Genomic DNA, 21998 nt, shown 5'->3' on the forward strand with positions numbered 1-21998 from the left:
CCTCTGTCTTTTTTTATAAGCTTCTCACATGTCATAAATAATAATAATAATAATAATAATAATAATAATAATTCCACTTTTATAAAATATTCACTGACCAAATATTAATTATTATATGTAAAATAAATATAATTATGGTCGATAATTTACTCTTTTTAACTAAAAAAAATAAAAATAATGATCGATGATTTATAATTCATTTGACATAAAAAAAAAAATATCGGGTATAAATTGTAATAATTGGGTGGGAAGCTAAAAAAAATCACCAAAATAGGAAAAAAATGAAATAAAGCTTGAATCTTTGTAGACTTGCGGTTGTGCGGTATCTCTCTCTACACTCAACTCAAAGCTGAAAGGCTCCTTCCTGCTTACTTTTCAGGATTCTCTCTCTACACTCGCCTCGAGTTAGATTAAAGTAATGCTTAATTATTGATTCGAAAGCAATTATTAATCAATTCTTTTATGGATTTTTCAGCTCTTGTTTGAGATCTCGTTTTCACTGTTTGTTTAATATATTTTTTTGTAGTTTAAAGTTTAAACTACACTGAGCTCCGTTTCTCGCTCTGAACCTCGGTTTGATTCAGCTGCAGTGAGTATTACTCTCGATTTTCTTGTTTTTAGTTTGTTATTAAATTTTTTTTATGAAGTTTGATTCAGTGCATTGTGGAGTGGTAGTAGGATTTGAAATTTGTTACTGATTATTATTATTATTGTTATGATTATTATTATTATGTATTTTTAGTGATGGATTTGGATATCGCTGGTGTCATTGTAAAGTTGTATTTTTCGTTCCTTTATTTATTGGAAACAAAATCTGATCTTGAGAGAGAGCTGTCCAGTCTTTGTTTCGAATAGTATATTTTAAATTTTGAATTTGAATTCTGGACGATTCGGTTCGGTTTCTGTTGTGAATGGGTGTGGCGGGGGATGTTTTTTGCCGAGTAATATTCTCTATAGAATGTGTGACGCATGGTGTTATCCTGTGGCCGTTGGGAGTTTATTTCGCTGCGATTAGGCAGTGGAATATATTTTGGAATGCGGATGGTCAGTAGCATTATTCCTTTTAGATCTTTTTTGGTGCTTGTGCTAGTGTGCAAAAATGGATCCCTTTGTGTAAGCATACCACATGTTTCTATGATCTACGTTTGCATAAACATGTCATATCTTGTTAGTGATGAATTATATTCAAGCGGTGCAATGCTTGTCCGACGTTTCGAATTTGTGATTCGGCCACCAGGATTATGTTGTTTGATGAATAAGAGTTTAGGATTCTGAAAAATTAGAAACTCTGGTTAAGCCTCGGTGGTTTCTATTTCTTTCCCTTTTTCGGGTCATCAAAATTTACTCGTGCGAAGAAATAATTTTTATCTTTAAATCTTGGTTAAAGCACTAATTTTAAATTTCTTCAGTCAGTCAGTTCGCTTGTGAAGATTGATGTTGTTATGGATGCTGACATGCCATTGGACTACATCGAGTTTCAGATTTCTCCAAGCCAAAATAGGTTATATTTCCACCGCTTATTCAATTGCATGCAATGGAAAGAATGTCTCGATGTTGCATGACTATATATGTGCAGTTGCTTTGTATTTTATGTATTATTTATATTTTCATAATTAGTTTATGAGTTTCCTTCCTTTCTCTGTATTTTTTTACTTTACCTTGTGATTGCAGGGCAACACCATTTTTTTCCCTTGATTCACATTCACTTGCCAAAATGGCTGTCGGAATTCTTGTCATCTATTATGTCTTGTTCTTTGATCTGCCTTGTCAATATTACATTGTTTGCTGTTTCTTTATAAAGGTACGAGGCATGTGTGTGCTATGTGAACAAGAAAGAGAAGAAAATAGCATCTGGATTTTTGGAGCATCTGTTGCTACATTCAGCTGAAATCAATGCTTTGCATTCAAAAGGATCCGATGCTAAATACAAACTTAATTCTCCGAAAAATCCACGCGACTTAAAATGGTTTACAAGGTCCATGTTGGAAAGGTTTGGAAATCAATTTTTTGTTTTTGCAGTTTACTTTGTTTAGAGTTCAGCTATTATCATTGACAAGTCTGCTGCTATTGGTTTTGTCTATTTTTTTAATGAACTAGGTTTCTACATATAACTTGTTCACCTCATATTCTGGACATTACCAATGCCATTAGAAGAGAGATGTCTCAGCTAGAGGAAGCCCGGAGATTTCACCTTTCTCTGTATGCAAAGGTGAAATTGGCTGATTTTGACCTTGAGTTAAGCTGTAAGTAACAGTAAGTTTTCATATTTATTCTTTTTTCAGGGTATGGAGTCTGAGGTCCAAAGTGGCGAAACAGGTTAGTTTGATAATTTTTCGTAGAATGGGATTTCCGTTGCAGTTGTTAACAAGAATTCTCACTTGGAGGTGTTACCTATACAACATGCATGACTTATGCTGTCAAGAGAATCTAATTTGTGGTACTGCCTACAAGGAAAACATAATATTACTCCATTCGGGTGAAGATAATGCATTTACCGTTGTCGAAAAGATACCAAGTTCATTTTTTTTCCCTTTTGTCCTGGCAGATAGTAGCTCATCTCATGGCTCCTCGTCAACTCCAAAGGTAATATCATAATTTTCTTTTCTTGATTTTTGGTATTGATGTTATGCATACTGTATCAATTGTGATTTAGTACTTACACATATTTGCATACGCTGATTGAGTTGACTGAATACTTACAGACTGAAGGATCAGATGCTTCCAAGTATGTCTTCTAATTTGTCCACTGCTACTTGTAATTATGAATGACATATTCTATTGTATGAACTGTTGGTTCTACTACTTGTAATTATGGAATGACATATTCTATAGTACGAACTGTTGGTTGATTACAGAAATGAATTGCTGCGAGCCATGGACTTGAGGCTTACTGCATTAAGAGGAGAACTGACTGCTGCTTTTGACAGAGCTATCGATTCTCAATTTTCCGTTGAGGAAATGACAGATTTAGAGAAGTTCTCTAACCATTTTGGTTCAATATACTTGAGGTATTCCTTGCTCTAGAATAGGTTGCATCAAAGTCAGCTCAACGAAAAGAGTTATCCTCCTTTCTGTCTCTCAATTATTTATGAATACCGATGCACATATATTCATCCAGGGATTCCTTGAGCAAGCACATAGAACTTGTACGAGATCAGTTGGTTGCTGTTTCATGCAGCAAACAGTTTTTGGAGAGCGATCAAATCTGTTCAAACCAAGGGAATAATGATTCTGTTGGATCATTATCTTCAGGGCCATCGGTCGAATATGGTGCTTCTCCAGCAAAAGTTGCACAGATGGAGAGACGAAGCTCATCGGACCATGAGGAATCTTCTTTCTCGAGTGAGGAAGAGCAAACATCAGTGGAAAGAAGTCGCTCTCTCATAAGATCTGCTTCACCTAGGAGGTCAGCATCTCCAATGCGAAGGGTACAGATTGGGAGGTCTGGATCTCGAAGATCTACCGCAATATCTATCAAAAATCTCAACTATATTCCTGCCAGAGAAAGGTTGGTATTACCTAATAATCCAGCTGGAAGTGATAGTGATAAAGAAGGACATGAACACGCACTAAAGAAATCTGAGAATAATGTCAGAATAAGTGTGCAAGATGCAATAAGTCTTTTTGAGCTGAAACAAAAGGATCAAATTAGGGATATTCAGAATGCAAGGTCATCGTTGAATGCATCTAGTGGTGGAAATAAATCTGTACTGAGAAGATGGAGTAGTGGAATCGGTCAACAATCTTCAAGGTGTCACGAGGAATCTGTTTTAGAAGATGTTCCCCAGGTCCAAAATAATCTAAAAAATATGGAAATTGCTAATAGTTCACCAGCAGCAGCTGAAGTTCAGTCTAGTGTTTCTTTTGAAGATATTCCTGTTGAGCATTGTGACTTAGACGTGAAACTGAACTCACCTGAAGGGACAGAATGTGGTCCAGCATTTGCGCAAGAGGAGACTCTTCCGATCGAATCAACTAAATTTGACCAGAAAAAAGCTGCCTTGGCTGAATGGAATCGTAAAACTGAAGCAGAACTAAATGATTCGATGATGAAGATGGTAGACACCAAGCCTACAAAATCTAGGACTGCTGTGCCCAATAATAACAAAAGACGAAGCTTAACGGATGAACAGAGAGGTGGCTTTTATGACCCCTACAAGGAAAAGAGGGATGAGAAACTTCGAGGAGAAACTGCTAGAAGGAAAGCAGAAAAAGACAAACAATTCAGGGCAATGCAACAGGTTCTTGGTTCAAAAAAATCAGAATTGGCCTCCGTAAACACGAGTGATTCTGGTAAAAAACAAAATGTGAAGAAACCCCAGAAGCCACAGAAAAATGTCTCTCAACCTGAATTACCCAAACGAGAGTGTTCAAAACTTGGCAGTACTAAGGAAAATTCACTGAAAGCATATTCTCTGCCACAGAAAAATGTCTCTCAACCTGAATTACCAAAACCAGAGTCTCCAAAACTTGGCAGTATTAAGGAAAATTCACTGAAATCATCTTCTCTGCCTGCCACACGCAAATCATGGCCATCAATGCCATCTCCAAGAGCTTCAGGGGTGTCACCCGCCAAGGTCTCTAACGGGAGAACTTCTGTTGGTGCCACACAAGCTCGTAAATCACATCCATTATCATCAGTTTCTGGGTCGAGCAAAAATGTAGAGACACCTCAAACACAGCCAAGATCTGTAAAATCCAACCACAATATCAAGAAGAGTACGACAAGCACTACTGATAAGAAGCAGCATTCTGTAACAGAAATGATCAGAAGCACGAAAAGCAAAGTTCAAACTGCCCCTGGAAATCCTGTTTCCTCAGCAAAGCCTAACTTATACAACAAGGTTACCAAGAAGGGTAGCGTTGTTCTCCTGGAATCGAAGCCTTTTATTCGCAAAGGTTCTGGAACTAGCTCCAACGTTAATCTAGTCTCAAAGATTAAAGCATCCTCGCAATCTCGAAAACCGTTGATTATCAATTCAGACCCAATCCTAATTGAGGAAAATAAGTCAATTTCCAATTCTTCTGATCCTTTAGTTCAGCATGAAGAGAATGAAATTGAAGAATCAGAAATCAACATATTGACGAAACCTGAGGTCTGTGCTACAAGCCCCCCAAAATGTGAAGACAGGGAGAGCCTTGCGCAAGTGTACTCCACCAATGACCCTGTCATTGACAGTGTCAGAGATCGAGAACTAGAAACTGATATTGAAGAAGGGTCAACCATCTCGCCTTCAGCTTGGGTCGAAATAGAGGAAAATGTAGATCATTCCGTTACATCCAATGGCCACGTTTATGAAATGGGATCTCCTTCTTATGTAGTCCCGGTTAACGCATCAAACTCACGGGGTCGTCATTCTCTGTCACAGATGCTTCTCGAGGAAAACAATGAACCTGATATCACTGGCTGGGGCAATGCTGAAAATCCTCCACCGATGTCCTTCCAAAAAGATGTGCCTAAAGGATTTAAGAGGCTTCTAAAGTTTGCTCGCAAGAGTAAGAATGATTTAAATACAACTGGTTGGTCGAGTCCGACTTTATTTTCCGAAGGAGAGGAAGACACCGAGGATTCAAAATTTGTAAATAAAAGAAGTGCTGAAAATCTGGTGAAGAAAGTAACCCTTCAATCAATTAACAATGGACATTCAAAAGCTACTCATGAAAGCTACCGAAAACGTCCCGGTACTTTTGCGCCTCACAATTTCCTCATATTCTATTTTTAATTATAGTTTCTTATGTTCTCTCATTTATGTCAGTGTGGATCTCATTTATTTGTATAAAAATGCAATGAATTTGTGTTTCAGATGAAGCAATTATTGGCGAATCCAACTCTCAGAGTTTATCCCGGCAGTTGCACGAGGGCTACGCTTCAGCTTCTGTGACAACTACCAAAGGTCAGATTGACGAGATTGCTCTTCGCTTGAGTTTCTCGCCCTTATAGTTTTCGTGATGCATTCTTTTTTCTCTCCAGATCTTAATATTATCTTATGAATTTTCTTTCAGCAACAAGGTCATTCTTCTCCCTTTCAGCATTTAAAGGCAACAGATAGGAGACAGTGCCAAGATAACATACTCAAATTTTATACCTGACCTGGAACTTGTACCTGTGGTTCTATATTCTCTACCCCCACCCCATCAGGCACTTCACATTTTTGCTCTTCAGATGAATGGTACGTTCATTCTGATGCAAAAATATGTCAAACTGACTGTTGCATGTAACTAGATACAGTTTTTTTTTCCAGTTGGGGGTTTAAACTAAATGACAGAAAGGTTGAATTACCTATTTGACAATGTTTGTAGAAACAAATATCAACATTTGTATGTCTTGTGGTCTGTTACACATTTTCTTTAGTTTGGTTGATTGTATCTGTTCCCGCGAGCACGAGTCGAGACAGAGGAAAATATCAGTTGAATCTAAATAAACCGATTGAATTCGATTATTTTGTTTAATGTTTTCGGCATTTCAATTTTAGATTTCTTGAAATATCCCTTTTATTGGTTTGTTGTGGATTATTATTTAAGAAAATTTTACCCCAAATATTTAATAATTGATATTCATGAAATTTTTGAAGGTCTTTATTATGTTCATCTATCTATTTTGGCATCAAGTAAATAAAATGATCTGAGATGAATATTTTTTTTTCATGATTACAAAATTGTGTTTTTATCATCATTTTTTTAAAAAAAAATCATTTATTTTTTGTAAAAGAAAAAAAAAGATTGACTAATTAACCAACCAAAACAACCAAATTTAAATAGATTTCATTAATTTGATTAAAAAAAAACAAATTGATCGATCTATTTAATCAATTTTAATAACCAAGTGTGGTCAAAACAAAACTAATCGATTTATTTTCTGTACTTCAATCAAGCCTCCTAATAAAGCAAAAACAATCTAATTTAGTTGGTGGTGACTTGCTGCATTTATGAAAGAATTTTGGTGGTAGTGGAATCGATGGATTTCAAATTTATAATTTTGATTTTGATTTTTTTTAAAAAAATCATTTATTTTTTCTAAAAGAAAAAAAAAAGATTGACTAATTAACCAACCAAAACGAACAAATTTAAATCGATTTCATTAATTTGATTCAAAAAACAAATTGATCGATCCATTTAATCAATTTTAATAACCAAGCGTGGTCAAAACAGAACTAATCGATTTATTCTGCATTTAAATCAAGCCTTCTAATAGAGCAAAAACAATCTAATTTAGTTATTAGTGAATTTTAAGTGTTATTATATTTTTTTAAATTGAATTCCAACCCAAATTATTTAAACAATATAAGGCATAAATCACACTTTATATACCTCAAATTCATTTCAAACCAAACAAATCAAACTCGTTGAATACCAATTAGAAACAAACTCGAACACAAAATAGTTCACTTAATCTACGAATCTATCTAGAAGTCAGCTCAACAACACTCAGGCTCGATTCAATTCGACTCGTTTGCATTGCACAAACTAAATCGCGAATATGTTGTAACTTATTCAAGAAGCATACCTCTAAATCTTATTCTCATCTATAGATACAACAAACAATCAATCTGTCTCCAAACAAGAAAACATAGCAAAACTAATTCAGAATTTACATACATTTTTTGTGGTATGTCAGATGTGGAAAAATAATGTCCGCATGCGATCCATAATATCTTGAGAAAATTTTAACCGCCAATCGAAGTTGAATCAATACAAGTTTGATCAACTCGTTTCCAATACAATAAAGTTTTCCCAGGATCTGCCAGCCAAAAGATTCCTTCCTCAAAGTCGTTAAATGAACCAATTCCCGATTGAAATAATAAAGGTAAAAACTTGTGTGAGACGGTCTCACGGATCGTATTTTATGAGACGGATCTCTTATTTGGATCATCCATGAAAAAGTATTACTTTTTATGCAAAAAATATTATTTTTTCATTGTGAATATCGGTCGGGTTGACCCGTCTCACGAATAAAAATTCGTAAAACCGTCTCACAAGAGACCTACTCAATAATCAATTGTGTTCGTGGGACAATAACTATATGACAAGAAAATGTAATTTTCGAACGATCTGCAAAATAGAATAGACATCAATAGTAAATACAAAAAAGAATAAAATCCTTTCGGTCATAAGAAAATTGAAACCAGATGCCTTAGCATTACTCAGCTTGCGAAATGTCCGAGGATATATTATTCTTCGCTGGAAAATAAATTATTTGATTTACTTAGATTTGATTTCCCTATTCCTCGTAATAATCAGATATAAGGATAGCAGGACACAAAATTGAAACCAGATGCCTTAGCATTAATCAGATTTGAAGCAAAATGGATAGCAGGACACAAAGAAAAGAAAAAAAATGTATACACTAACAGAATCACATGAATGTTTGGATGAGCACCATCATAACTCTGCTGCTGTATATGTTTCACGAGGACATGGCAAGCCAAAACTACATCCAATGGCAAAACTGCAGGCCAGTACACACTTTGACACTCGTACTTGTGTTCAGCAGCATAGTCCAGTTCGGAAGTGGTAATTGAAGGTGCAGTCACGTTTCTAACATAGTCTTCAAGATCATCTATTAAGTTTCTTAGAAATTCATATTTTTTCTTATGTTCAGAAGAACCACATCCTCCAGCTGGTATTTGACATTTTGTAGAGCAGTAAAATGGTATTGAGCATCAGATGCAGTACACGGCGTTGCGGGTAGTTCATTGAAACAGTAGTGACAATGGGTCTCGCGACAATGCTTCAATATAATCTGCACATCAGTTCTTCAGGTGAGAAAGGATTAGTGCTGCATATTTACGTTAAAAACGGCTCCTTTGTTTATCATAGTTGTCCATTCTTTTTACAAAATAAAATTCTTAAGTTTGGCATAAGGCAATGGATGGAAATAAAACCAAGATGTTAACTTGGCGCACAAGATTGCAAAATGTATACTACATGAGATAACCTATAGAAGAAATACGTCCATAGTATGATTGTTTATAACTACTAAAAGAACTTTATATCGGGGAAAAAAGATTTTAACACTTACAACAGCATAAGGATCTTCCTTGTGCATTAAAGAGGCCTGAGCAACATCAGCACAATAAGTCATTCCCCTTCCCTTAGTTGGAGTAAAGACAAATTGGAGTTCCACTTGCAGTGGCTCGTGTGTCACATGAGACCTAGAGTATGAGAAATTAAAGAAACAAGCAAAGTAAAGAAATAAACATGTACAAGTGCAACAGCAGCAAACATTCCAAGAGATAAGTTCAGTAAATATTATGCTTTGAACTAAATAGCAGCACCAAAATTACATGTTACACAAACCAAAGTAAAGCAATAAACATGTACAAATGCAACAACAGCAAACATTCCAAAAGATGCGTTCAGTAAATATTATGCTATGAACTAAATAGGTTGAACCGCACAGCTAGTTCATAATTGGCTAAACCACATCAGCACCAACGGAACAGAAGGAAGATAAACAGTTCTGGCTCCGAGAGTCAACTAACCACAGGAGAGTATTCAAAAAAACAAATCCATAGTTCGTACAAGACACAAGATATATATTAGCAAAACACGCTAAATCTAAATGAGTAGAGTCCAATAAGCCAATTTATAGTAATAAGAAATCAGTTTTGTTGGTTGAATCTACGAATCAATGAACAACCAAAATAATTTCTTATGAATAAAATTTGATCTCCAGCACTGAAAAGAATCTCTCTTTTTTAAATCCAATACAAAATAAAATAAAAACAATCATATTTCTCATACAATTGTGAAGAAATTAAAATTTGTCATATATTGATAACCTTGGGATAAACCTACTATTAAAACCATAAAATTCCCTATTTCACGGGGTCGGCTTACCAGGACGATTTACAAGATTATATTGAGCTTTGCTAAAGGAAAGCTTTAGCAAGAAACACAGATTTATGTGTCACAGAGTAGGAAAAAATGTCCGAAAGATGTAAATACCAACAATGCATAGCAGTAAAATGACTTCAACGATGAAAATCAAACGCAACAGTCTCGATGATAAAAATGATTGCTACAAACAATTGATATCTGATTGCAAAGCACAATAACAAACTGATAGAATGTGTGAGATACTTATCTGAAACACATTTCTTTGATAAAAGAGATAAAGATAAGATGGCACGAGAAAACCTTGAGTAATTATCATATGGTTCCTCTGGTAGACTGCTTCTTATCCCAGAATGACCCAAGATAATTTTAGCTCGCCCTGTATCTGTCTTTTTCCACTCAAGGATGTCTCCGTCTTCAGTGAAATCGTCAAGTCATTTATCGCATCTTCATGGTTCCGTATAGAAGCATTTGCCATAGCTCTCCTAAACCATGCCTAAATTAGAATATGCGCTGAGAATTCTTGCAAGGATTTAACGAGATAAAAGAAATGTATAAGAAAAACATGATTTGTCCTCCAACTGAGAGAGTCAAGTGCGTTTTGAACAGCAATTTTTCTAAAAAGATAATAAACACCGAAAATACAATAAACTTGATAATTAAAAAAAATTTACACCAGGTGATTTGAAGCTCATGTTTTCATGAAGAACCACTAATCTGATTTCTTATGGGAAACATGCATTGTCAAACATGAACGCAAACATGCATTGTCAAAGATAGGGCTTCCAGAGGTCTACGTAATCCTTGTAAAATTTAAAAGATATTCAAAATTGATCAAAAAGTAGTAAACAAAAACTTTTCAACAGGAGCCATCATATGCAATTTTCCCTTCAACAGGAAAAACTGCAAATTTAAATTGAAGAAAGAATTTCAAACTCGTATTACAAATGAAACTAATCTCGCATATAAATCCATAACTATTACTATTCCAGACTTGAAGCACTTAAAAATTCAAGTCAATATTTGGAAACACTTAAAAATGCAATCTTTCTTCAAAATAAAACAAAACGTATGTCAAATCCTCCTTTATAATACCCAAAACTGTAAATTACTGCTTCAGCTCCTCCTGTATACATTAAAGATCATAGCTTTTTTCTCTTCCCCTCTAGAAACTTAGTTAAAAAACACCACAATGGGTTGTTTAATTATGCTACCTGCGGGTAGAAACGCAAAGCATTGGAGAAATCCCCATTCGAAAAGCATGCGTCGCCATTTGCCTTGGCTTCCAAAGCAGCTTCCTTATTCTTGCCGCACAGCGCCATTTCTCAGTCCGTCAAATCTCCGACCAGTAAAAGATATCCAAACAAAATACAACCGCCATTCCGCATCGTTCCCCACTAAAAATAAAGCACGTCGAGCCCAAACAAATCTATCACATAGACAAAGGCGCTATATTTTCAGCAGTACCTGGTGAAATAGGGGCAAAGTTTGGTAGAGACCAAGAAAGGAAGAGAATGTTGAATGGAGGGAATTCGGTGCACTTTCTGAGATTTTGCGCTTCAGCGTTTCTGGGATTGCGAATTTCATCTCCTCCACACACAGAAGATAGATGCCACTTGCTCAAAATCATAGGATTGAATAACATAAACTGGCTTGTACTTTGTTCATCGTGTATAATTCTATGTTGTGAATTTTGTCGCTTATATAATTGTTCATTAAAAAAGATTTTAATTGGGATGGGCCAGTTTTGGCGGTCATCAACGGAGCAAGGGTTTGTGCTGTCAAGAGAAGGAGGCTTGTGCAGGGGTTATAGCATTCGGTTCTCTCATTCTCTTCATTCTCCTTCAATTCCAGCTGCTTGCTTTCCTTTTCTCCCATTAGTTCTTACTCAATCGTTTCGTACGTTGTTCGCTCTCATTCGAGGTTCCATCTTGCTGCCATCGTTTTCTCTCCACCGTTCTATGCGTCGGTCGATCTTCGAAAAGCATCAACCAGGTGCGTGTTTCCCTTGGATTTGTTCGACTCTGGTGTTCTGCTGGCACACCCCGTCTGTGCAATTAAACTTTCTGTTTGATTTTTTTTTTTGGAATGGCTCGTTTGTTGTTCCCGATTAACCATAGGACGCCTGGTTTTAATGCTTGTTAGCACGTGTTCTAAGGATGTGGATGACTATATTGATTTCGGTGACCTTGTAGGTCCTTCGCTTTTGGCCTCACGATGTTATCTCTTTTTGGGCTCCGGCAGATTTTTCTAAGTTAGTTCGCATTTGTTTTTTTCCCTCGGTTTTATTTCATTTGTTACCGGTGTTCTGTGTTTTATTTATGGTGCTACCATTAACAACGTGGATAGCCAGTGATTAAAGAATATAAAATGAGAATCAACTAAAAACTAATATAAAAAAAACCATATTTAGGACAGAAAACCACGGAGAGGGAAAACCTTGAAGTTAGACACCAGATAAATTTTTCAATCAGGCATCTGAAAACATTTAGGGAAACCCGCTTTTGCTCAAACACCCTTTTTCTATCTCCATGCTTCAGATAGGATGATCTACCTAGGTATTTGCAAAAGCAGTGAGCAACTGTTCTCGGGAGTTAGGTGTTTAGGTTTGGTTTAAACAAATAGGATTCAATCATTTCCTATTAAATCAATAATGTGATCCAACTCACTTCATTATATCATGCGATAAATCAAGCACGCGGTTGAAGCCACAAAAGCTCATTACTCCTTGCTGGATTAGGTTATGCAATAATGGGCAAAATTAGATGAATAGAAAATTTATTTTGGTGTTTCCACAACTATACTACTTCAGTATGTTTTTTTGGGTTCTCGGTTTATGCCTTAATACTGAGTTCAGATAACTAAAGGATTTAGCTTGCATTTGATATGAGGGATCTAAGATATTTGTTGTGCTTGTGAAAGGGTTTTAAGCTTACTGCCGTTAATCTAGAAAATTCGTCTTTGTTCTATTTGACAAAATAAATCATTTAAAATATTTTATTACCGTTTGTTTTGCACCAAAAAAGTGCAACTTTTTCTTTGATAGTGCCAACTTGCTTCTAAAAAGATCGGTTTAGAAACAGTCTCCCTCAAATCGATGCTACTCTTACAGGTACTGTCAGTCAACTAAGAAATTTTTTGACTTCGAAACAAACACAAATTTTACGTATGTCATCTAGACTAATCAGTAAATAGCAGCTATATGACGCAGTGTTCAAAACATTTATTATCAAAAAAGAGATGATGTTGCAATAAATCGGCAAATGGTAAAAAGTCAACAATTACTTTCAAAGACCATACATTCCTAACAAAACAACTTTCCTACGAATTATGAATATGCGATACTAAATCTATATGTTCAGATCTTGAAACCAATATTCGTGATGAGTTAGGTTTTTTAGGCACATCTTAGATTTCTTGAATATTCAATGGTGATATTAGAGTGTTTGAATGAATTTTTTTTTATTTGTTTGGTTAACTTCTATTTTGAAAAAAAATATTTAAGCCATTTTGTCCTTAGTCAAATGCAAATATGAATATATAAGAATATTTTAGTTTAGTGTTTTTGCGCTTCTTTTTAATTATTGTATGTCACATATAGAATCAGGAGAATAGTAAAAAAAACATTTTAACTGCTTAAAAATTGTAAGGAATAAGAAAATATAGAATTGTTTCTCCTCCAAACGCAGATTGTTTTGCTTCTTTATAATTATTTAGATGCTTGTTAACAATTGAAAAAAAATTGACATTGTTTACGTGATATCCCACAACTTAGCATCATTACCACGTTTTACTGACACAAAGACTAGGCTCGAGTCATGATTGAGTATACCTTAGGGTAAGGCGGCAAATCTTTTCAGCAACTCAAATTTTTTTTCCACCTATATCATATGCCACTAACCCATAAACTTAATTACAAATTCCATCACAACTTAATTATACTTTAGTACTGCCTTGTTTTTTATGTCAATACTCACTACATTGACATTAAAAATAAACAACTAATGTTTAACTTTTCTAAGACACTACACTTGGCATGAATATAATGAATAATATGATGACTAAGCTTTATATTTTAAAAGAGTGCACTATGCCCTGACACTTGTCAACAATTAAAAATGCCTAATATACTTGCATAGAGGTAGCCAAAAACAATTACAATATGTGTCATAAACAATCTGTGACTCACCGTACTTCATATGACATATATAAACTCATCTATCTTTTTCTATTTTACGATTAGTTATTTGAACGTTTGAATACTTTTACTTCAATATCTATACATAGTGTTTCTAACCAAATCCAATGGAAAACAACCCTTACTGTGATTGTATTGATTGCAGTCAATGTTACTACAACTATCAGAAAGAAGTCGAAGAATTAATAAAAAGATTTTACTCAAACCCAGTATAGTCCATCATCTAACGAAGGGCACTTAACATGGAACCAAAGTTTTCTCTTATGTTAGACTATGCAGCTGATATCGAAACAGTGCTAGATATCAACATTATTCGACAAACTCAGTAAGTACATTAAACGGATAGTAAAAAATTTATCTTACAGTCTTGAAAACTTTTAGCTCAAAACCAGCTAATAGTTGATGTATCTAGCTGGTTTTCGGATTTGGTCAGTAGATGCTATATATATCCTTTGAATTGTGGATATGCTTAGTAAATACCAATAGATAATGTAGTTTATCCGAATTTATTATGTTTCTAAACCAAATCCAATGGAAAACAACCCTTACTGTGATTGTATTGATTGCAGCCAATGTTACTGAGCATATCCACAATTCAAAGGATATATATAGCATCTACTGACCAAATCCGGAAACCAGCTAGATACATAAACTATTAGCTGGTTTTGAGCTAAAAGTTTTCAAGACTGTAAGATAACTTTTTTACTATCCGTTTAATGTTTACTGAGTTTGTCGAATAATGTTGATATCTAGCACTGTTTCGATATCAGCTGCATAGTCTAACATAAGAGAAAGCTTTGGTTCCATGTTAAGTGCATTCGTTAGATGATGGCCCATACTGGGTTTGAGTAAAATCTTTTTATTAATTCTTCGACTTCTTTCTGAAATAGATAGTTGTAGTAACATTGGCTGCAATCAATACAATCACAGTAAGGGTTGTTTTCCATTGGATTTGGTTTAGAAACACTATGTGTAGATATTGAAGGAAAAGTATTCAAACGTTCAAATAACTAATCGTAAAATAGAATAAGGTAGATGAGTTTATATATGTCATATGAGGTACGGTGAGTCACAGATTGTTTATGACACATATTGTAATTGTTTTTGGCTACCTCTATGCAAGTATATTAGGCATTTTTAATTGTTGACAAGTGTCAGAGCATACTGAACTCTTTTAAAATATAAAGCTTAGTCATCATATTATTCATTATATTCATGCGAAGTGTAGTGTCTTAGAAAATTTAAACATTAGTTGTTTATTTTAAATGTCAATGTAGTGAGTATTGACATAAAAAACAATGCAGTACTAAAGTATAATTAAGTTGTGATGGAATTTGTAATTAAGTTTATGGGTTAGTGACATATGATATAGGTGGAAAAAAAAATTTGAGTTGCTGAAAATATTTGCCGCCTTACCCTAAGGTATACTCAATCATGACTCGAGCCTAGTCTTTGTGTCACTAAAACGTGGTAATGATGCTAAGTTGTGGGATATCACGTAAACAATGTCAATTTTTTTTCAATTGTTAACAAGCATCTAAATAAATATAAAGAAGCAAAACAATCTGCGTTTGGAGGAGAAACAATTCTATATTTTCTTACTCCTTACAATTTTTAAGCAGTTAAAATGTTTTTTTTACTATTCTCCTGATTCTATATGTGACATACAATAATTAAAAAGAAGCGCAAAAACACTAAACTAAAATATTCTTATATATTCATATTTGCATTTGACTAAGGACAAAATGACTTAAATATTTTTTTTCAAAACAGAAGTTAACCAAACAAATAAAAAAAAATTCATTCAAATACTCTAATATCACCACTGAATATTCAAGAAATCTAAGATGTGCCTAAAAAACCTAACTCATCACGAATATTGGTTTCAAGATCTGAACATATAGGTTTAGTATCGCATATTCATAATTCGTAGGAAAGTTGTTTTGTTTGGAATGTATGGTCTATGAAAGTAATTGTTGACTTTTTACAATTTTCTGATTTATTGCAACGTCATCTCTTTTTTGATAATAAATGTTTTGAACACTGCGTCATATAGCTGCTATTTACTGATTAGTCTAGATGACATACATAAAATTTGTGTTTGTTTCGAAGTCAAAAAATTTATTAGTTGACTGACAGTACCTGTAAGAGTAGCATCGATTTGAGGGAGACTGTTTCTAAACCGATCTTTTTAGAAGCAAGTTGGCACTATCAAAGAAAAAGTTGCACTTTTTTGGTGCAAAACAAACGGTAATAAAATATTTTAAATGATTTATTTTGTCAAATAGAACAAAGACGAATTTTCTAGATTAACGGCAGTAAGCTTAAAACCCTTTCACAAGCACAACAAATATCTTAGATCCCTCTATCAAATGCAAGCTAAATCCTTTAGTTGTCTGAATTTAGTATTAAGGCATAAACCGAGAACCCAAAAAAACATACTGAAGTAGTATAGTTGTGGAAACACCAAAATAAATTTTCTATTCATCTAATTTTGCCCATTATTGCATAACCTAATCAAGCAAGGAGTAATGAGCTTTTGTGGCTTCAACCGCGTGCTTGATTTATCGCATGATATAATAAAGTGAGTTGGATCACATTATTGATTTAATAGGAAATGATTGAATCCCACTTGTTTAAACCAAACCTAAACACCTAACTCCCGAGAACAGTTGCTCACTGCTTTTGCAAATACCTAGGTAGATCATCCTATCTGAAGCTTGGAGATAGAAAAAGGGGGTGTGAGCAAAAGCGGGTTTCCCTAAATGCTTTCAGATGCCTGATTGGAAAATTTATCTGGTGTCTAATTTCAAGGTTTTCCCTCTTCGCGGTCTTCTGTCCTAAATATGGTTTTTTTATATTAGTTTTTAGTTGATTCTCATTTTATATTCTTTAATCACTGGCTATCCACGTTGTTAATGGTAGCACCACAAATAAAACACAGGACACCGGTAACAAACGAAACAAAACCGAGGGAAAAAAACAAATGCGAACTAACTTAGGAAAATCTGCCGGAGCCCAAAAAGAGATAACACCGTGAGGCCAAAAGCGAAGGACCTACAAGGTCACCGAAATCAATATGGTCATCCACATCCTTAAAACACGGGCAAACAAGCGTTAAAACCAGGCGTCCTATGGTTAATCGGGAACAACAAACGGCATGTTCTTCTTCCTACCAAATTTCAAACCAATATTTTATGTACATGTGCTGCAACGTATGTATGAGTCCATGAAGCCATAACAGAGATGTTAAGCTCCTGTACTACATTGTGGCCCGGCCAAGGTTCGTTAGGAGAGTTAAGATTTTTATCGCAAGCTCACCACTGCTCAAATTTGAATAATACTCTCCGCCGTGTTTATGTATGTCTTCTTCCTTTAGAATCAATCTCGGGCGCCGTACCACATCGTAGCTCGTCCAAGGTTTGTTAGGAGATATAAGCCTTCTTCCCACAAAATCACCCCTACCCAGATTTGATTTAATTAAAAAATATTTCGTTGATTTGCAATGCAAGCGTGTTTATATTTTGTAGAGTGTGTACTCATCATGCATGATTAATTGAGGGGAGCAAAAAAAAATCACGAACGTAGGATATTAGACACAATATTTGCTTTCGGTGGAAAAATTACATGTTACATTACTCACGGAACCGAAAATGTTTATTTTTGGCTAATAAAAATTGAGTAATGTTAGGTTGCTATAATTATTATATAACTTTATTGATTAGTAAATCAATTATTTGATTTTACTTTTTATAAAAAATACATTTTTACCCTATTGTTATTCATGTGCATATTATAAGGAGCATTACTCTTCACACACAATTTCGCGTCATAGTAAACCATGTGTTTTGTATTTATTTATATATAAAAACATATTTTTATTCTATTGCTATTCTTATGCATGATATATGCTTGCACTAACGTTCACACACAGTCGCACATCCTATAATTTATTTGAAGGTAATGACGCTTTGACATTCATCTAATCGTTTCATTTGCTAGCATTTGCACCCAAAGAAAAGGATATAACACTACAACAAAAACGGCATACTAAAATCCGTTGTCGTAGCCTTTTTAAACTGTTGTAACTGAGGGTGTTGTTAAAAATCCGTTCAACGACAACGATTTTTACCCGTCGTGGTAGGTAGAATTTGCGACGGTTTTTGAAAACCGTCGCTAACTAACGGTTTTCTTCGGAACCTAGCGACGGTCTTTAATCATGAGTTCCGTCGCTAAGTTGTTTCGAAAAATAAAAAAAATTCTTTTAATAATTTAATAAATCTAAAAAAAACTAACAATCGAAACTAAAATCGTGTAAGAGAGAAAAATTTTAAGTGTTGTAAAATAGTAAAATCATGTAAGAGAAATAAATTTTAAGTGTTATGAAATAGTGAGAAAAATTTTAAGTGTTGTGTGATGTGATAAAATTGTGTAAGAGAAAAAAATTTTAAGTGTTATGAAGCAGTGAGAAAAAATTTAAGTGTTGTGAGAAGTGATAAAATAGTGTAAGAGAGAAAAACTTTTATGTGTTGTGGAAGAAAATGGATCGAAAATAGAGATATTTATAGAGAGTTTGCGCGGTATTTGGCTTAATCGTCGCTAATTTCAAATTAGCGACGTGACGGTTACAAGAAAACCGTCGCTAAAGGTAGCGGCGGTTTTTAAGTTTATCTAAAAGCGTTGCAATAATTATATTAGCGACAGAATTTCTTAATCCGTCGCTAAATATGACAACGGTTTAAAAAAACTGTTGTCGTTTGTCAAAAAAACACGCTAATCGACAACGGTTTTCAAAAACCGTTGTCGATTGGCAAAAAAACACGCCAAAAGACAACGGTTCATAGAACCGTTGTCTTTTGCCCTAAAAAAACGCTGAAAGACAACGGTTTTTGGAAAACCGTTGTCGTTGACACCCTCAAAGACAACGGTTTTTAGAAAACCGTTGTCTTTGACCCCCTAAAAGACAACGGTTTTGTAAAAACCGTTGTCAAATTGCACCTACGACAACGGTTTTCACTAAAACCGTTGTTAAAAACTCTACGACAACGGTTTTTCAAAAAAACCGTTGTCGTAGGTGTAAAGTCTTTGGATGTTTTTCTTGTAGTGTAAGCATTACAATAAATACAATATAACACTAATTCAACTTAAAAATACAGAATAACATTAAATCCAAACAATAAATATTATGCGAAGTTATGCCCATATCCTTCCTACTAGAATACGATGAGTTGGTTTGAGATTATCCATAACACCAAAAGACTGAAGATCAATCATTAATGAGTAATATCGAGAATTAAAAAAACTCAAAAAATCAAAGTAAAAACATAATTCAGATTTTTATTTATTATTTTATATATATATTAGATATTAGATCCAAACTACACAGCCACCTCCTACAAAAGTTTAAAAAATATGAAAAACCCCACATATAAAATTAATTGTATTTGAAAAAAACAAGCATACAATCCCTTACAAATTAAGGAGTCCTTAATACAATGGTTAAATGTGCTCGATTTTTTTGTTTACACAATAAAAATACAGAATATATTAACCTATTAATATTTTTCAAGAACTTGTATCTTTTAGAATTTCCAGGTGGGTATAGTACTATACAATTAACCAGTACTTTGTGTATGCAAATGTAGTTAGTTTGTTTCATAGGCTACTTTTTCGTACGAAAAATGATGCTGAATTTAAAACAATTAAAATTACATATTCTAAATATCATTTTCATGATATTTTATCAATTCTTATGTTTTTTCTCAAAATAAAGAGCACAGTCCACCATGTTAATTATATCTCATGAAATCCGGGAAATGTCATTTTTTTGTTGAGTACTACTCAAAATTTTGGCAGACCAATAATATTTTTTGCAAAACTAAAATGATTATTCTGCTTGCTTCGATCGTTTGAAAATACTAATTCTGAACTCAAATGATCTGCAATTATTATGTTTTTGTCACTACGGTTAAAAAAATTGTTGAATATTTACTTATTATAATATAAATTTATATAAATATTTTTTTTAAATTAATCAATAAATAAAGTAAATAACTTAGAAAATTAAAGTTTATACTTTAGTGAATTTATTAATGATAATTGGATTTCAAACTCTTAGTTTGGTCATGTACCGATTTTTCAAGTTATAACTAATTTATATATCAAATTAAATCATTTACATAAGAAATATTGTTCATATCCGAAGAAGTAAAAAGAGAAGGAAACCAAAAAACAGAGGACAAGGTGAGATATTGCCATGCAACAGGAAAAATTACTCTGTCAAAGCCTCAGGGTCGAGCAAGAGACCCATCACAATGGAAATAGCATTACATAATCATATCAGAAGCTGCTCGATGGCATCCTGCTAGGGATGTAAACGAACCAAACCGTTTGTGAGCTATTCGAAGCTCGGTTCGATAAAAGCTCGTTTGAGCTCGTTTAATGAGGCTCGTTAAGATAAACAAATCAAACTCAAGCTTTACAGTATTCGGCTCGTTAGCTCGTGAACATGTTCGTTAGTAAGTTCATTAATAATCTTTTAGATGAAAAAATAATAGTTTTGATATTTGATTTATTGATTTTGCATATTATTTATGAAATATATAGAAAATCTATTAAATTTATTTATTATAATAAATTAAAAATTTTAATAAGAATAATATATTTTTCTTTAAATATATAATTTATTTTTTAATTAATTTAATGAAAATTTAAATGTATAATTCATATTTATTAAGCTTGTTTAGGCTCGATAAAGGCTTGAATAAGCTCGTGAGTCATGCATATATTCGTTAAATAAAACTCGAGCTCGGCTCGATCATAAACAAACCAAGCTCAAACATTCAAGAGTTCGGCTCGGCTCGACTCAATTACATCCCAACATCCTGCATTAGGCAACATCAACTAACAACATCAACACTTAGAAGTGTATTTTGTGTGCTCAAACAACCCCAAGTAACACATACCTAATGCTAATTAATTTTCGAAAGTTCCATGTATTTAGTAATTTCATTGTGTGCTCAAACAACCTCAAGTAACATACTTCATGCTAATTAATTTTCGAAAGTTCCATGTAATTAGTAATTTTATTTGAACGTTTAAGCAAGCCAACATATGTTATGCTAGTGGAATTAAATATTTTTAAAGAATTAATAAAAATATTAAGAAAATCTAATCATATAATCTTAATTTATTGAAAACTAAACAACTTGTGAAAACAAACTGGTTAGCTTGTCTTTATTATTTGAAGAAAGCAATTTGATAAATTCTAACCAGTTTGTATTCACAAGTTGTTTAGTTTTCAATAAATTAAGATGATATGATTAGATTTTCTTAATATTTTTATTTTCAATCAGTTAAATTTTTACAACTGGATACCGATAAATATACTAGAAATTAACTCACCTTATTATGAGATTTGTTTTCTTCAAGTTCAATTCAACGGTCAGAAACGAGGATTGAAGTGAGCTTGTAATATTGGGAACATAGCTAGGCTTTTTCTACTTTCTAGATATGTACTACCTAGAAATATTACATGGAATATATATATATATTATCCCGTTGTTACTATGTCTAGAATTTGTTAATGTCTTGATAGCAAGATTCAAGCAAAATATAGCTTGATTTTAAGCTTTAACAATAATGCCAATATTCACCGGACTAAGAATATGATAATTATGCTTTAAATTAATGAAAAATTCTCTCAGCCTCTACATACTTTTTTATACAATTCATTATCTGAAACAACTAAAGAATATCTATTTTTAGAAATATAAATGTGAGAATCAATTTTAAAAAATCGAATGTATACGTAAAATTTACCTATTACTAATATATCTTTAAAGTATAAAAAAAATCGATTATATGTTGCAAAAAAAAAACTGGGTAAACACCCCAAAAATTGAGGTGTCTATACCTAGTATTAAAGAAACAATAGAGGCCTTTATAAACAGAAGTGATAAAC

At 33.6% G+C, this 21998-nt stretch overlaps 1 protein-coding gene and 1 long non-coding RNA gene across 13 annotated transcripts; one reads left to right on the top strand and one right to left on the bottom strand.

Annotated features, from left to right (window-relative positions):
* The first annotated feature begins 274 nt into the window (after nt 1-274).
* LOC142538816 (uncharacterized) lies at nt 275-6437 on the top strand. 10 transcript variants are annotated; one of them, XM_075644114.1, is made up of 12 exons: nt 275-415; nt 527-589; nt 1410-1501; nt 1802-1990; nt 2098-2209; nt 2283-2316; nt 2546-2583; nt 2703-2725; nt 2856-3008; nt 3119-5682; nt 5805-5894; nt 6004-6437. In XM_075644114.1, the coding sequence occupies exons 3-12, from the start codon at nt 1443-1445 to the stop codon at nt 6048-6050; spliced, it is 3309 nt and encodes a 1102-aa protein (XP_075500229.1). In that variant the 5' UTR covers nt 275-415; nt 527-589; nt 1410-1442; the 3' UTR covers nt 6051-6437. The 10 variants fall into 10 exon arrangements, with proteins under 10 accessions (XP_075500229.1, XP_075500236.1, XP_075500247.1 ...); XM_075644121.1 differs by having other exon boundaries at nt 1414-1501; XM_075644132.1 differs by lacking the exon at nt 2283-2316 and having other exon boundaries at nt 2098-2243.
* A 1136-nt stretch (nt 6438-7573) lies between these two features.
* Nucleotides 7574-12119, bottom strand: LOC142538887 (uncharacterized). Of its 3 annotated transcripts, XR_012818759.1 has the most exons (4): nt 11052-12108; nt 10141-10333; nt 9020-9152; nt 8271-8740 (listed from the first exon to the last, which is right to left on the bottom strand). It is a non-coding gene; the product is annotated as an uncharacterized LOC142538887 (long non-coding RNA). The 3 variants fall into 3 exon arrangements; XR_012818760.1 differs by having other exon boundaries at nt 7574-8740; nt 9020-10322; nt 11052-12119; XR_012818758.1 differs by having other exon boundaries at nt 7576-8740; nt 9020-10333; nt 11052-12118.
* Nucleotides 12120-21998: the final 9879 nt, after the last annotated feature.

The sequence above is a fragment of the Primulina tabacum genome, chromosome 1 (genome assembly GCF_025594145.1).
Source record: "Primulina tabacum isolate GXHZ01 chromosome 1, ASM2559414v2, whole genome shotgun sequence".
Lineage (NCBI taxonomy): Eukaryota > Viridiplantae > Streptophyta > Magnoliopsida > Lamiales > Gesneriaceae > Primulina > Primulina tabacum.